Source organism: Mus pahari, chromosome 20 (assembly GCF_900095145.1).
Source record: "Mus pahari chromosome 20, PAHARI_EIJ_v1.1, whole genome shotgun sequence".
Classification (NCBI taxonomy): domain Eukaryota; kingdom Metazoa; phylum Chordata; class Mammalia; order Rodentia; family Muridae; genus Mus; species Mus pahari.
In genome coordinates this window covers 18658604-18675520 of record NC_034609.1, presented here as the reverse complement: position 1 = coordinate 18675520, position 16917 = coordinate 18658604, and the positions used below count along the sequence as shown (strand labels likewise).

At 49.8% G+C, this 16917-nt stretch overlaps 1 protein-coding gene across 1 annotated transcript in view; it reads right to left on the bottom strand.

Annotated features, from left to right (window-relative positions):
* Positions 1–16917, bottom strand: part of Nlrc5 (NLR family CARD domain containing 5) — a 76044-nt gene that overhangs the window by 31966 nt on the left and 27161 nt on the right. The window contains exons 5-19 of the mRNA XM_029532768.1: positions 15996–16055; positions 15344–15412; positions 12620–14276; positions 10445–10528; positions 10234–10317; positions 8551–8634; positions 8345–8434; positions 7792–7851; positions 6277–6339; positions 5929–6012; positions 3760–3843; positions 2760–2849; positions 1836–1904; positions 965–1033; positions 34–126 (exon numbers count right to left, since the gene is read on the bottom strand). Of these exons, the coding sequence (XP_029388628.1) occupies positions 34–126; positions 965–1033; positions 1836–1904; positions 2760–2849; positions 3760–3843; positions 5929–6012; positions 6277–6339; positions 7792–7851; positions 8345–8434; positions 8551–8634; positions 10234–10317; positions 10445–10528; positions 12620–14276; positions 15344–15412; positions 15996–16055 (2740 nt within the window). The remainder of the gene's footprint in view (positions 1–33; positions 127–964; positions 1034–1835; positions 1905–2759; positions 2850–3759; positions 3844–5928; positions 6013–6276; positions 6340–7791; positions 7852–8344; positions 8435–8550; positions 8635–10233; positions 10318–10444; positions 10529–12619; positions 14277–15343; positions 15413–15995; positions 16056–16917) is intronic.

Genomic DNA, 16917 nt, shown 5'->3' with positions numbered 1-16917 from the left:
CCCACTGCTGCCCTTCTGGAATCAAATACTCACTCAAGATGATCCAGGTGGTGGGTCTGGCAGCTGGCTCTCAGTGCCTCACAGAGCTTTTCTGTGTGCTTGGCCAGGAAGCCACAGTGTGTCAGCCTGCAAAGGGCAAGACCCACACAGCTCTACAGTGCCCACCAGACACCGTACCCAGAGGGAAGCTGCCCCCAGTGGGCAGAAGGGTGGGATTGAGAAAGACAGGAGAATTGACACACAGCATGCTCCAAATAGCAGAGAGGCATAGGGCTGGGACTGGAGAGAGAGAGAGAGAGAGAGAGAGAGAGAGAGAGAGANAGAGAGAGACAGAGAGAGACAGAGAGAGACAGAGAGAGAGACAGAGAGACAGAGACAGAGACAGAGACACAGAGAGAGACAGAGAGACAGAAATAAACGGAGACAGCAACAGAGACAGACAGACAGAACTAGAGACAGAGACAGGTAGAGACTGCATCAGGGGTAGTTAGAGATAGACATAAGCAGAAACAAAGAGACACAGAGTGACAGTGGGAGAGACGGACAGGGACAAAAAGCAAAGACAGAGGAGAGATAAGACTGAGGACCTTGGAGAAAGAAACAAACTGAATGAGATAGGCAAGGAGAGAGATAGACAGACAAACCGACTGACAGACAGGCAGGCAGGCAAAAAGAAGGCAATATGGATGGGAAGATGCAGAGCTGAGGGAAGCCCAGGCTGACACCCAGAACTGGGGATCAGAGGCTCATGGCTCCTCTTTTCTCAGTTCAGAATCTCTCCAGCCCAGGGTACAGGGTATAGGATAGGGCTGTCTAGAGAGCAGGAGGAGATGGAGGGATGGGCTATGCAGGGATCAAGAAGCTGACAGCCATAACTCCTTGACACGGCAGTTGTGGTGTTCTCTGGGGAGCCTTTGAGATAGGCTTGAGGCTTGGGGACAAGGAAGGGATATTGCCATTGTACCTGATCCTTCGAGATCTCTGGGACAACTTGGAGGTCACAGGAGACACGAAGCTGATAAGTGGTGCCCTCCTGGAGGAACACATAGCAAGGCCAGACTGAACACATCTTGCCTCTGGTTCCAGGGTCTATTCCCAAACTCACTGTCCACCTTTCAGTCTCTGTGCTTAGCCAGGGTCAGTGAGACTTTAGTCTGGCATGTGTGACTGGGACTGGCCTCTCTCTGGGAATAATTTGGCACATGTGAGTTGTCTCAGTCTAGTGCTAGCTAGCTGCATGCAGAGTAAGTGCTCAATTCACCCTGGTTATGGTCACCATTAATATCATTGTCGTTATCACCACAGGGGGTGGTAGAGATGACAGATCCCCTCCTACCAACAACCTTCAGAGTTCAGACCCTATGCAACATGCAATAGCTTGTGGTTAGACACACAAGACACAGAGCTAAGCCTCTGGCTGTCTGCTGCAAGTCCCCCAAAGGAGGGAGGCATACACTCTCAATATTTAGGCGAAAACCTTAAGCTTCCATTGAATAATTATTGTCTAGCCATCCCAGTCTGGCCTGACACACCAGTAGTCTGCCCCCTGCTCCTTCTTCATCAGACCCATGTCTCCCGCCATGCCTGCTCACTGCCTGACCCATGGCGAATTCTTGATCAGTATTTCAGACAGGCTCTCATGTATCTTGGGTGCCACCATGTTTGACTTGTACAGCGTAGGGGAACTGAGCCCGGGGTTTCATGCGCTGTCACCCAAACCCTCTGCCATCTGAGATACAGAGCTAGCCCTACTTTGTGAGTTCCTGTCTAGGTCTCCCTGGGTCAGGGAGGGCACATCTCCATCCCAAGGAGGTATGCACACACTGGGTCCTTACCCCTTACAGCTCCCCTCCTGCTCCCTCGGCTCCTGGGCAAATGTGAGCACCACGGTGCTGCTTTGCAGGCTATGGAGAAGAGATGGGTAAGGGAAGGTTATTGGGACGGCTAAGGCACCACACCTGCCCAAGCTAAGCCCCTTCCTAGGACTTCCTATGGGGCTTTGAAGTGTGACGCTTTCCTGCTACAGGGGCTTCAGGTTCCTCCTGTCCTGCTTTGTTTCTCAGTCTACAGCGAACCCTCTCTGCCTTCCCCGGGTGGGGTGGAGGTGGGGGTTTCCTCGGATGCTTGCAGCACTTTAGGATGTGGGTGCTGTCTCCCATGACATGCTGTATATCTCAAGGATCACTGCTAAGGAGACCCCCAATCTACCTTGTGAGAGAATCTGGCTTCCCTCCAGCCCTTTGAAGGGTACACGAAGCAGACCCTCCATGCAGGTGAGAACCAAGGACGAGGCTTTCGGGAAAGCATTGACATTCGTTCACACCTGTCCTCAGCTCCTCTGATGGAGATAGGACTGCGGTTGGACCAGGGGGCGGGAGGTCACAAGTCTCTTGGAGATTGTTCTTAGGAGAAGTTGGGAAGGGACCAAAGGAAGTTGAAAAGAAGAGGGCCCACAGGAGCCGGGGACACACAGGGCACTGCATAGTTTGTACCAAATATTGGGGCGAGGAATGAGAGAGTTGTTCTCTTGGTCTCTGTTACTGCCATTCCCAGCTGGCTCCATCAGCCCCAGGCAGTTCTCCAGAAGAGATACCCACAGCACCAAGTGCCAGCTTTGTAGGCCCCAGCTGCATCTTCTGGGGGCCCTTCAGGCATGAGTTAGAAATAACGTGGGGCACTTCAGAAAGTATGAGGACACGCCCCTGAGCTCTGGGCATCAGGGCTAAAGTGAAGTGATGGTGCTCTGTTGAGACTCTCACCTGATGTGCAGCTCTTCCAGGGTCCCACATGTGCTTATGGCTTTCAACACATAGGTCACCCCAGTCTGAGAGAGGCCATTGTCACTGAGGCTGTGGAGAGGAGAGGAGGCAGTGTCAGCAGGCAGACAGCTCCTGCCCTTTCATTGTGGCTTGAAAGTTGTTAGGTGTCATGGGTCCCCAAGCAGCATCCCTCAAAGAGCTCTGGCCATTGGAGCCAAGGGTTGTATGACCCCCCTATCATACACCAACACACATATTCAGGGACTCAAGTTTTCAGGCTTAACCCATGAGCACTGCTTCTGGGTTCTCCCCTCTCTGAGCTTCAGTTTTGCGGTCTATGGAGTACCACGGAGAACTGGCAAAGGTTTTTGGACATTCACGGTCTCATCTTAACTCCATTTTACAAATGGAGAAACTGAGGCCCAGAGACATTCTATTACTTTCCCAGAGTTTTTAAAGCTGTGGAGTGACACACAGATAAAGTTGAAACCCAAACCACTTCTCCCAACCTCACTACTCCTTACCAAATAGGACCCTAAAACCCCAATACAACCCAACCATCTCTACTCCAGCTCCATACCATTGTACATCCTGATTTCTTGGGTCACCACTTCAACAATTTCCACCTGCACTTCAACCAAACATGCCACATTGACCCCTAATGTCTTGGCCTGGCTGCACAGAACCTACCCAGTTGGTACCTCAGCTCTGGCCCATGCAAGGCTCCAGCTTTGCCAGTTGCTGCAAGGATGGACCCAGCTTGTGAGCCAGACGTGCCATGGGCATGCTATGGACTTAGATGGTGAGCCTACCGGTGGTTCAGGGCAGAGGCCAGGGCAAGGTATAGTCAACATCTCAACTTAGCTGGAGAGCGAGGAAGCTGGGTAGGTAGATGCTGCTGCTATTGCTGACCATGGACATGGAAAGCAGGGTGTGGCGGGGACAAAACAGGATTCTTCCTGGCTCTCCTTGTTACTCAACCATGGGAAGTACAACTTACTCCAGTTTCTGGGCAATGTGAAGCTGTGAAGCGGCCTCTGCCACAAGTCGACAGCCGTCGTCTTCCAGATGGTTCCCTGAAAGACTAAGACAGAGGCACCATGGAGACTCTTGCAGTGCCCCCTCTCTCAACCCTGGTTTTAGTCAGACCATCGTTCTCATGAATGAACTTTTTAATAACTAAAGGCTGCCAGCTCCACATGTGGCAATGGCTTTGGTTCTTACACATTTGTGGCACATTTCATACTCACAGTCTATGGAGAAGCAGCTAGTGCATCTTCATCTTACTGCTGAGTAAACAAGGCACAGAGTCCTTAAGGGATTTGCTCGAGGGTGGGCTTGGGTTTGAACCCAGACAAGCCTGCCTCAATTTGATAATTCCTGTATTCTGCATAATTGCTTCTTGTGATCACTCCCCTAATTCTAAGGATATCTGACCCAATGTAAGGTCAGAGAGGCTTTCTTGATTTTTTTTTTTTAAACTTCTTGACAGCAATCCTAGGAGTACCATGGGTAAGTGTACGGGGAGAGATCTGGGAAGATTGTCCCTAGTAGTGGGACTAGCACAAAGACCTTGTGGCATAGCACATACCAGCCTCCAGAGGGAGCCAGTGTGCTTAGACTGGAAATAGAGTGGGCGGGGAGAGCGTTAGAAAGAGGCCTTGGAGGTTGGGGCTGGTTTCTGGGTCCCACAGGATTTAAGGATTTGGGCTTTACCCTGAACAGAGGGAGGGACTGATGGTGTAGGTAGTGGTGAAACTCTGTCTATTCTGCCAGGGAGAGAATGCCATGGTGGGAGCCGGGAAAAGAGTGAAGCTAACAGGTCACTAGGTGAGAGATGCAGGTTCTAACAAAAGAAGTGGATGAAGACACTAGAGATGAGCCAGGCTTGAGATTAAGTTGGATTGGCAGTAGGGGTGAACAGAGAGCTAAGAGGGTGACTGGGCAAGCTGGGGTCCTGTTGCAAGTGAGGGGACCAGGGAGGGACTGGCTCAGTTGTGGCAAGGGTGTTAGAAATATCTCATGCCTTCATTTTTGTGTTTTAAAATTCTGGGGTGTGTGTGTGTGTATGCCACATGTATGGGTCCCTGTGTATCCCAGAAGGCTCTGAATCCCCTGGAACTGAAGTTATAGGCAGTTACAACAGCCCAACATGAGTGCTGGAAACTGAAATCAGGTTCCCTGAAAGGGTAGCAAGCAATCAGCCACTAAGCCGTCTCTCCAGATCCTTTAATCATTAAAAATAATGCATTTATTTTATTCTATTTTGCAGTGAGGGGTGGCTGCACATGGAGGACAGACAGCCTGTAGGAGTTTAGGAACTGATTCGCTCTTTCCATGGTGTGGGCCCTGGAGATTGAACTCAAATGGCCAGGCTTGGCAACAAGTGCATATACCTGCTAAGTCATCTTGCTGGCCCATCTTTGATACATTGTAATCCTGTCTCCCTTAGTCTTCCAGTGAAACAAAGTAATAAACCAATAGATGATTGCCCAGACACTCACCCTATGGGCTACACCCTGAGGTGGAGCCAACTCACCCCTAAATACTTCACACTCTGGCTTTTAGAGACAAGGCTTCTCTGTGTTGCCTTGGCAGTCCTGGAATTTGCTCTATATAGACCAGGCTGGTCTTGAACTCAGAAATCTCCCTGCTTCTGCCTCCCAAGTTCTGGGATTAAAGGCATGCACCACCACCACCTGGAACACCCCACTATTCTGTCTTTACATCCCTTGGGAGACTTCCTGGGACTGTGTTGGTGGAGTTCTTCCTATCACTAGGTAATGACCACCACCAGTTCTTAAGCCATGATCAGGAGACAGGCATCATGGGGGCCTCTTTAGCTTGTCAAGAATGGGTCTCCCGAGTGCAGGAGGAGTCCCACTTTACTGATGGCTGTGAAGGTAGTGGCAGAATTCACGAGGAGGGGCTGGGACTCTCAGGCCAGTTGCTTCCTTCCTGTTTGATCTTGAGCAAATTTACCTCTGTACCTTCATTTCCTTCTCTTTGAAATGTGGTCCATCACAGAGAGGAGATGGTAAAACACACCCCTGACAGCTTCTAGCTGAGCCCCTGATACAGGACAGGTGACAGATGTTCTGACTGTTGTCTACCCTGCCCAGCTTCACTGCCTGCTCCAGCCTCAGGCTTCCCACCGAAGGGTACTCACTCCACTTCCTCCAGCCGGGGGCCTTTCTGGAATAGCTCCACAAGGGCTTCTGCATCATGGACCCTGAGCTGACATTTCTGAAGCCTGGGATAGGAATGGAGGGTATCAGGAGAAAATCATGGTAGAGAAATATGTGTCATTAATGGGGCTCCTACAAGGGTTCCCATGAAGTAACAGATACAGACCTCTTAATACAGTACCCCACATATATAGCATGGTTCTGTTCAGCTGGAGCTATTGTTGGTACAGTTGTTTACGCATGCCCTTTCCTTGTCCCTCCATTTGCTTCCCCTGTATTCTTCCTCTTTGGGGAAAGGACCCTACCTCCATTATCCTTTGCTGTGGTACCTGAGTTGCAGGCTTCGACTCTGTCCTTCCTTCAGGCTGTCTTTGCCTTGTACATCTGATGCTCTGAAAAAGAACAGATTGCACACTAGTCTGAGCTCCGGATCCAGACCTGATGGACTGGACCACTTTCCTTGGCATCCAGGGCTGAAGATCCTGCAGCATCCCCGTGGTGAGTTCGTGCTAAAGACAGTGTTAGAAGATGCTTGGGTTGTACCTAGGCAAAGTGGCAGGAGCAAAGGGCTCGAGATTTAAGGGAGCCTTATTCAGATGTGGCTTCTCCCATGTGTGGCTGTGCAGTTTTCCCCCCACTTCACCCACCAGACTCTTTAGTTTTGATTTCCTAAGGTCATTATGATAACATCTCTTTGATGTGACAGGGAGCATATGTTGCCTTCCATAGGCAAGGCCAGGCAGTCAAGAGCTATAGCCCTTCCAGACTCCCTCATAAGGTAAAGAGAGTGCCAGGGACTGTAGAGAAGCTTGGGCTATACCATAAGCCAATTTCCATAAGCTCATAGATTAGAATTGTCTAACACAGTGGTTCTCAGCCTGTAGGTCATGATCTCCTTTGGGGGGTGTCACATAATAGAGATCCTGCCCACCAGACAGATATTTACATTATGATTTTTAACAGTAAGTAGCAAAATTAGTTATGAAGTAGCAACAATATCATTTTATGGTTGGGAGGTCACCACAACAGGAAGAACTCTATTAAAGGGTCACAGCATTAGCAAGGTTGAGAGCGACAGCTCTAACAGAACCTTTAACCATGACAGAAGTTTCACTGTGTCATCTGCCACAGGAGACACCTGTGGCCACTGTGCAGCCCTGGAAAGGTGGTAAATGCAACAGATGGACTGAAAGTCACTTCATTTGAATAGTCACAGTGACTGGTAGTGATCACATTGGACATCAGAGCTTTAGGCATCTAAGGGGGGAATTAACATTGACCCAACTGTGTCATGGTACAGATGAGGGACTGAAGCTGAGAGTAGAGAAGGGTTAAAGCCTGGAGCTTAGCCAGGGAGGAGTGTGGGAAGGAGGGGTGTTTCTCAGTGACAGAAGTGTTCCTGTCTTCACCCATCCCAAATGTGTGTGTGTGTGTGGGGGGGGGCTAGAAAGCCAGCTCTGAATGCTGGTGGCACGTCAGTATTTGAAGCATGTTAGATGCACTTTTCCTTCCATTCCCAAGGTAGCCATAAGATGTAGATGCCATCATTTCTCCCTTTATCTTTTCTTTAGTTTGAAGAACTTTTCAGCCTCAGTGCACGGTATCTTCTTGTCCTCCCTACAGACCCGGCTCACTCTGACCCTGGGGATGCTTCTCAAGCCAGAGGTCAGGTGTACTACAGACACATGGGAGGAAGGGAAGACACTGTGCCAACCCTGAGCAGGAGTGCACCCAGCAGCAGGGAGAATCTTCCCAGTCCATTTCTTGCTGGATTCTCAGCCTCGCCCTCCCAGCCTAGATTCCCTCTCAGGACTAGCTGGGGCCATGCCTCCCTAGCTACTTACCCTGATGGCTGTGTAGCTGTCTCTGTGACCGGGGACAGAAAGAAGATGAGGTCCGATTCCCTACAGAGTCAGACACAAAGCCTTGATAACCAGGAACTGGAAGTCAGCGAATCACTCCACTTTCCCCAGCTGTCACCAACCCCATCCTAATCGTTTAGGAAAAGCTTATTTCCTGATAGAGGAAACAGGAGAAATGAAAAGAGTGCTCCTCATGGCCATACATCCTCTTGCAAGGCAGCAAGCCTGCTTTTGTAAGGTCGGGAGGACAAGGTAGATATTTTTTTTTCTGGTTTTGTTTTCTTTTGTTTCAGAACCATGGAGAGCGACACACGCCTAATTATTCCTTTAGCTATGCCCGCGCTCCACCGATTTTGTTCACCCATCAATCCATGCATCTTCCCATCCACTTACTATTATTATGCACCAGACCCGAGACAGATTCTAGCTGTGAAGTAAGCTGACTGTGGCATGCACACACAGATCTTGTAAGCTAGGGACCTCCTCCTTTCCCATCCTGCACTCTCCTGCCTCCAGACCTGGAAGACCCGCTCACCTGACCTGCAGCTTCCTGACAGTAGGACATGTGATGGCCACCTTCACCAAGGATAGGAGGATTGACCTGGAGAAGCTGTTTCGGCTCAGGCTGCATAATTGTGGCATAGTGTCAGGGGTGGATGCCCTTGACATGGTCTGCAAAGGAAGGTGTGACTTGGGCCAAAAAGGGGGAGGGGGAGGTTGGCTTGCAGGAAGACCACTTACTCAAGTTTCTGGAGCTTCTGCAGGGAAGGGAGCAGCTCCACAAGACTCAACACCTCTGGGTCCTTGAGCTGGTTGTCATGCAAACTGCAGGGAGACCAAGGCCCAATCCCTCAGCTGTGGGAATGGGCACTTGGAAGCCCCAGGTGCCCGGCCTTATGAAGTGAGGTCTGCTCCCGGGGCTTTGGTGTACAATGTGCCTGAGTTCTGAGTTCACCAATGACTCAGGGGCTGAATGAGGTATTTTTGGGGAGACTAAAGACTCTACTTCCAGTCTCAGCTCTGGCCAGAGCTCATCAGAGGTCATAACAACCTCTCTGACTTCACTGTCCCTACCTGGATCCCAGCTGGAGGGACAGATGGATAAACAGTGTGAGAATGGTTGAGAGCAACAGGGGAAATTGAAATCAAATGAATGAATGAATGAATGAATGAATGAATAAATGGGATAATGAAGACCAAGATTAAGCTCACTCAAGAAAGACAGTTTCAACAAGATCAATGGTTAAAACCTTTCCAGTCAGAGTGACCACTGCCCAAAAGCACCCATTAGAGGTAAGAGGAGGGTCTGGCCAGCCTGGGTTCCATTCTGTAAGTGCTGTATTCTACTTCCTGGGTGAGCCTGCTTGGATTCAGGGATTCCTTTTCTGAATCTCAGGAAGGAGCTTTATAAGATAAAGGATTTTGTTGAGACTGTGTCTCCTAGTAATGTCAGAAGTTACACTCATAAACTTTCACCAACATGACTGCCTAAACACGAGCTTAACAAAGACAGCATCGGCAGACATGTTAAAGTGGACAAGGGAGAGTCCATGATACTTCAACCCTACACAAAGAATCACAGGCAACTGAAGGATGCTAAGAATGGGAGAAAAAGTTATTCCCAGGGAAGAGCCTGTCAATTGGTCATCCCATAGCAAACGGTCAGCCCCAGAAACACACCTACAAGTAACAAGTACAGAGTTAGTGGGTTATATTTAGGAATATATATGTATATACATATATGCATACAATGACAATTACTGAAAAGAGAGGTCATGAATCTCAAAGAGACTAAGGAGGGGTGTATGGGAGGGTTTGGAGGGAGGAAATGGAAGAGAAAATTATGTAATTATATTATAATCTGAAAAACAAAATAAAAATAAGAAAAGAAAAAAGAGAAAAATTATTCTTTTAAAAAGACTACTGCACCTTTTTCTAAAGCAATCAATTCCAGACACAAGCAAGAAGTATACTATGCAGTTGTGCTCAGCCAGGGTGCAGTGCATCTATGCGCGCCTGTGTGTACCACATACATACCCATCTGTGAATATGCGTGTGACACATCCTTGAGTTAGGCGAGTGGGTACTCTTTTGCAAGTGTGTCTCTCCAAGTGCAGGAATGTGAAGTTGTGCTTCTTATGTGTACTCACAGTACCTGCCTTCTGCCTCAACACTGAATCCCCTTTCCCTAGGCTCACAGAATAAGGGAAGGGAGTCCCAAACACTTGATCCCCCAAGGTGGCCCCAAATATGCACCCTGCTGGAGTCTGAGGGGTGTTCTTCTGGATTTGACCCACCCCATTCTTGGACTGATGTCTCCCTCTGTCGTTGGTCCCTTATGGAATATGCAGGCCCCAGGAGTGCCCTAAGCACTGGAAAGTGATACTTCTCTTAGGCAAGCTAGCCTTCCTAAAGATCACTCACCTGACCTCCTCTAGCTGGGAACAGAGGGGCAAAGCCTGTATCAAGTGGCTGATGCCTTGGGCTGTAATCTTACTTCCTGTTAACCTACAAGACAAGCAACGATGGTAGAGAGGAATGGGAATGGAGAAAGGGATGGCTAGGGATCGGTATACACAGGACAAAGCAGGGAAGGGTATGCAGGTGCATATCTTGCTTGCAAGCCTTGGCTCACCCCAGCATCTTCAGGCTCCCCATAGTAGGCAAGCTCCTGCATAGGGCTTCTGCAAAGGCATCCCCACACTTTCTGCTTTTAAAGCTGCAGGAGAGAAGCAAAATGGGTCAGTGATGGCCAGAGCTTAGCGACTGGCTGTGCACCATTGGCGGTGTCCATGGAGACCAATGGGCAGCATTGTAGCACGAGCCATCGCTGTAGTTGTTGGAGTAGCAAGAAGGACAGCTTAAAGCATTGGCTTCATTATCTGCCAAATCAATTGTGCACACCTGTAGAAACACAGTCATAAATAACGAAAACCGCAGCAGGCAAACACACGTGTGCATGCTCATCACTCATGTGCACTCGTGACAACCAGAGGATGTCGGTGGTCTTTATCATTTTTTTTTTTTTTTGTCTCTCAAGGATCCCAAAACTCACTCTTTAGCCTAGAGCCAGCTGGCTGACAGTGGGCTCTAGAAATCCGTCTGTCTCTGCCCCTCAATGTTACAGTACAGACATGAGAGGCTATGCTCAGCTTTCACATGGGTGCTGGGGACTTGAACTCAGGTCCTGTTGCTTTTACAGCAAGCCCTCTTACACATTGAGCCATCTCCCCAAACTCAAGAAACTTTCCTTAGAAACAGAAACAACAACCAAGAGCTAATTATCAAAACTGGCTGAAACTTTAGCAGAGGGACATTTCACCTCACAAACTGATCTAAAATAATTCAACTTTATATCAGTTCAAAACCAAGATCATTCTCTTTCCTTAACCTCTTTCTCTTAAAAAATGTTATCTAGTGTGCTTTGTTTTAAGATTTATTTATTTATTTATTTTATGTATGGGAGTTCACTGTACCTGTACAGATGGTTGTGAGCCTTCATGTGGTTGTTGGGGAGTGAATTTTTAGGACCTATGCTCACTCCAGTTGGCTCTGCTCGCTCCAGTCAACCCCGCTTGATCTGACCCAAAATTTTATTTATTATTATTATACATAAGTACACTGTAGCTGACTTCAGACACACCAGAAGATGGCATCATATCTCATTATGGTGGTTGTGAGCCACCATGAGGTTGCTGGGATTTGAACTCAGTACCTTCGGAAGAGCACTGAGACAACTCGCCAGCCCCTCTAGTGTGCTTCTTTAATTGGGAAAGGGGAATTTGTTTCTTTTATTTGATTATTTTGTTTTCCATGTTGTTCATCTTCCTTGTGTTCAATGTTTCAAATATGTTTGGTATTAAAAGATTTTAAGTAATAAAACTACCTTAGCAGCCTGGGCTGCCTTGTTATACAATGTTAATATTACATACTGAAATGTCTAATGTGTTTTCAGTCTATCGACACATATAATATACTTGGAAATATAACCTGGTGTTGATTTGCAAGAGGAGAACAAAAAATAGAGGAATAGCAGAAAGTGGTTTTCCAGACAGAAGTGACACACAGAGTGGCTTATGGCTCTGTTTTCAGTGATGCAATGTGACTGGAAGGGATTCGTCCTACATCTATGGTGACCTTTAAACATATTCCTTCTTCCCTGACACAGGGGGCACACAGGGGCCTTGATCCTGCAGCTAGGATGCCTATGGAGATGCTGGAGGAAAGACTGGGGTCCCAGCATGACCTCATGGGGGTAGAGCTAGCTACCAACTTGGACCACCTACTTCTGACTTGTCTATCACCGAGACATACACTGTAACAGGACTTCCCCCTGACTGTATCTGGGGAGGTTTATCTCTGGGACTATAGTTTTGTGCTTTCTTTAGATGATAGATACAGAGCCTTGAACCAGATGGATCATTGAGAACCCATCACTCTACTGCATTCTTCCAATGCCCTCCTGACTTGTGAACTCATTGCAGGTGTGGAGAAACACCCTTAAAGGAAGTAATACATAACTTGTCCAAGGTCAACCAGTCTTGAGCTGCACAGCCCATATCCAATGCTCCAGTCCCTGCTCTCCAGGGAGATATGAGAGTCAAGAAGCCACAAGCAAGAGACAAAAGTACAATTGGACTTCAAGGGTCTGATCAAGGCTCAGTATATTGCACACTAAATGAGGATGGGACATTCTTTTTCTGAAAGTCAAGACTTGAATCCAGTCTTTCTGCCAGACTGCTTGGCCTGCCATTCGCCAAAGCCCAGTTCTCTCCCCATCCTTCCCAACCTCTTTTCTGACTTGACTCACCTGAGATTCTCCACCTGTCCACACCCTACCAGAGCCTCTGGGCAGTGGGGCTCCAGTGGGCAGCCGTCAAAATCCAGGTGAATGGGGACATCCCTATGCTCCAAAATGTTGGCCAGTGCAGCCAGGTCTGCACGGGTCAGAGGGAAATTGTGGAAGGAGAGGTGGAAGGGAAGGCTTTGGGCAATGAACCTCGCCAACTCCAGATCCTGGGTCTCAGCCACACAGTGATACAACTCTATCATCTTTGGCCCTGTGAGCTTCCGGCCAGCCAACTTCCTTAGCACCTGGATCACAGCGGCCTGCTTGGAGCCCACCCAGGCTGCGTCTTGCTGAGCCAGTTGGCAGAGGAACGTGTGGCAGGTGTGGGAGGCTAGGCCTGCCAGGAAGGCAGGGAGATGGTCCGAGAGGCCCAGTCTACCTTTGGTCCTCAGCACCCAGTGGGAATTGAGGGTGACATACTCGACGAGTGTGTCTTTGTCCACTGTGTGACTGGCCATCAGATACAGAGCAGCAAAGAACTCCTGGAGGCTGGGATGGATAAAAGCATAGCCTATTTTTTCATGCCCAGGGTGGGTATGGATACAGAAGGAGGTCAGGAGGCTGTGGACAGCTCCAAAAGCCATCAGTTGGGGAGAGACATCTTCCACAGAGAAGATGACTTTCCCAGTGTCCAGTCCCCTAAGGGCCACCTTTCCAAAGCCCAATATGGATGTGTCAGGAAGAGTCCCACTGGGGCTAAAAGTTTCCACCATCTGCAGGTACAACTGGGTTTTGGTGGACAGGAGCGCTGCAGACTGCCCCGGGGAGCTTCCAGGAAGCAGACGGCGGAGGCAGAAGCAGGTGACTGTACACAACGCAGGTGTTGCACACATACCCCGGAGACGTGCGTTGGTTCTCATTTCTTTCAAGGCCAGTTCCTGAGACAGAAGATCACTGAAGAAGTGGGTAACATACTTCTCTACCCGCAGCCCATCAAAGCCCCACATGTATATCATGGTTGCCTCTGTGGGCACACAGGAAGGCAATTTCCCAGGACGAGAGGTGGTCATCACCCAGCAGCCTGGCAGGAGGTTCCCATGGCAGAGTTCAGAAAAAAGGGTGAGGGCCGAGCCTGCGGTACCCACGGAGTCAGCATGGAGAGCCTCATCCAACCCATCAAAGATCAGTAGGACTTGATGAGCGTTCTCGTTTAGGTACTGAAAGACAGCATCAGGCTCTGACTCTGGCCTCAAGTACAGATCAAAGAGGAGCTGGGGCAGGGTCAGCAACTGTGTGATCATGTTGAGCTGGCGGAACTCAAACAGGAACAGAGCCTGGAAGCGGTCCAGCTGACCTTGAGCCCACCTCCAGCGGAGCCGATACGCCAGAGTGGTCTTACCCATCCCAGCCTTTCCCAGTAGTACTGTCACTCGAGGTCCCTTGTGAGCCTTGAAGCTGAAGAGATCCTGGATGCTCACATCCATGTTGTCGGGTGCTTCAGGGTCCCCTACAGCGGCTCCCTCCTGAGCATCCAAGGGTGCCGTAGCCTGGCTACACTGAAGAATTGGGGGGATGTAGGTCTGTGGGGAGTCAGGAGTAAGCCATGCTCCTGGGCATGCACCACCATGCCACTGTTGGGCAGAGGTCTTCAGGAGCTTCAGATATTTCTTGGCCAACTCTGCAAGGGGCACAGGAATGGTATGAGGGTAGGAGCTCTCACACTTGATACACGTTCTGGGGCTCCATGATCAGCCTGCTGCTGTCTTTAGTCCCCAGCTATGTGTGCATGGGGACAAGTGTTAAGGGCACAATGGAGTCTTAGGCTGTCCATATTCCCAGAGGAACTGGCTGCTCAGCATTATAGGCCCCCCCATAGCAGCCACTTACACAAGGAGGTGGGGATGGGCCCTTGGGTCACACCTCTTTCTTTCGGGTGATGTAGTTTTCAGTAAGCTGGGGGAGGTGCTTGCTTGGCAACATCTATGGGAATCGGCTCTAACATCCTTCCCCTTGAGAGGAGGCATCAACAAATTGCAGGCTTTGAACCAATCAAACCATGGAAACTGAGCTCTTGCTATGCCAAATGTGGTTTGTTTGTTTGTTTGAGACAGGGTTTCTCTGTGTAGCCCTGGCTGTCCTGGAACTCACTCTGTAGATCAGGCTGGCCTTGAACTCATTTCTTCCTTCCTAGGTCATTGGAAAGACTCAGCCCTGACCCCTTCCCCAGAAAGGACTGAGGTAGTGGTTTAAGAATAAACTTGTACAGGTGTGAATTTTCCGGTTATGCCCATGCCTAGTGGAGTGTGTGTGCATGTGAGAGCTGGGTTAAGGACTATTGCTAACCACTGGTGGGGGATGAAGGCTGCTTTATCTCTCCCCTTCCCCATGGCCTAGCCTCAGTGCTCTGTGTCTCCATGGCCTTCCTGCTGGAGATTCTCCAAGGCACCTTCATCTCCTCCATCCTCTCTCATCCCTAGCATGCCCCAAGACCCAGGTCTGAGGTCACATCGGATACTACCCTCATGCTCCCACAAGCTCGAGGACAGTTTGGAAGAGCCTAGATGACAAATCTGCCCTTGAACTAGCCTGTCTCCTCCTCTGCTCATTCAGGACCTACGATCTTTCTCTCTTGGAGCCTTGGAGAACAAGCTGCTGGGCCTTCTCAGCCAGGGGCAAGGCCCAGAATCTGTGATCAACCTCAGGGCAACCTTATCCTAGGCTCAGGTTCCTACTCCTATAACCCACCTAGCTGTTGCTTCTTGCTATTCTTCCGACGGGGTGAGGACCCATAGCTCTGAAAAGGACGTTTGACACCTGGAAAGAAAAAAAAAGTAAGGGCGTGAGGGAGAAAATGGGAGCCCAGGCAACAGCTTTGGGGTACTCTGTTCCACAGGTGGGCCCGGGCAGAGAAGTATGAGACACCTGGGGTTGTGGGAAGGCTATTCCTATAGTTTCACCAGTGAGCTCTAGGCTCTAAGCAGGCCCACAGCAGGGCGTCCTAAGCACCATGCCGATTAGGGAAGGCACAGGTTCTGTGAGACTGAAGCTTCCAATTGTTTAGTTGCGCCTGCAACTGGTCCTTGTCTATATACATCAAAACCACAACAGGATACCTGCCTTCCTGCAGAGGTGGGGACAGAGGCATGAGAACAGGCTCCCTAGGTGACAGCTGACAAGGGATCTGGAGGAGTGAGACCAGTCATACTCAGTTTCTTCCGGGGCTCCAAATTATATCTCTGTTTTAAAGGCAGTGTGGCAGGCCTTGAAAGTCACAGAAAGGGATGAAACGGGGCTTGGTCCATGAGTAGGGTAGACACAGTGGTCACTGACCACCACTAGTTTAAGGTGAAGACTGAGCAGCTCAGCTGGAACCCCAAACCCTAGCCCCAAATCTCACCATGGTGCAGCTCAGGTCCAGGACAGCTCTCCTCTCCTGCCCCTAGTTGCTTAGAGAATTCTGTAAGACAGAGTGGGACATGGTCCATTGAGGATGTGGGATATAGTATCTTGAAGGTATTGAGTGCATGGGTAGCTCTGAGTGGTGTCTGCTCTGGGAACAATCAGAGGTTCCGTGGATGTAAAACTGATGCCCAGTCATCTTCCAGGGAAGCAGGCGGTGCGCTCTGCAGGCAGCAATAGGCTGAAGTGTGTATGTATATACATAAGTGCACGTGTCAATGAGGATGTTTGTCTGCATACAGCACTTCCAACTGGTGGCTCCAGGACGGCTGGGAAGGCCCAGCAGGGAAGGTGGCTGGGGGTGGAGGGCAGTGTCAACAGTGGCTCTGAGTGTTACAGCCTCCCCCACAGCAGCACTCACCAAATCCTCGGCTGAGGAAGCCAGATATCTGCTGAGTTCTCCCTGCCTTCTTGGGGGTAAGGGTGGGCACAGTGTGACCGCTTTACCCCACCCCACGTCGCCTCTCTCCCTCTCGGGGGGAGGGGGCACGGGGGGCTGGATGGACTGTCCCCAATGCGCCCCGGGTGTCGTCGAGCTGTCGGACCCCCAGGGGCCAGTGGCCATGGCCCGGTAGGCCGGGTGAAGCCGAGCAAGCGCACGTAGTCAGCGGCGCTGTAGGCTACTCACCGGACTCATCTTGCAACACGGATCGATCTCTGTGTGTACGTGTTCACATACATGTGTGTGCTGTCTGCTCATGTATGTATAAGTATGTTCCTCCCACCTCTACATTGGTAGAGCTCATGGTTGAGTCCCCACTTTTTATCTACGGACTCCTTGTCCCTTAGTATCCTGTGCTGCTCCTCGGTCCTATGGTCAAGAAAGTGCCTAAGGGAGCAGTCAAACTTTCCTGCTTATT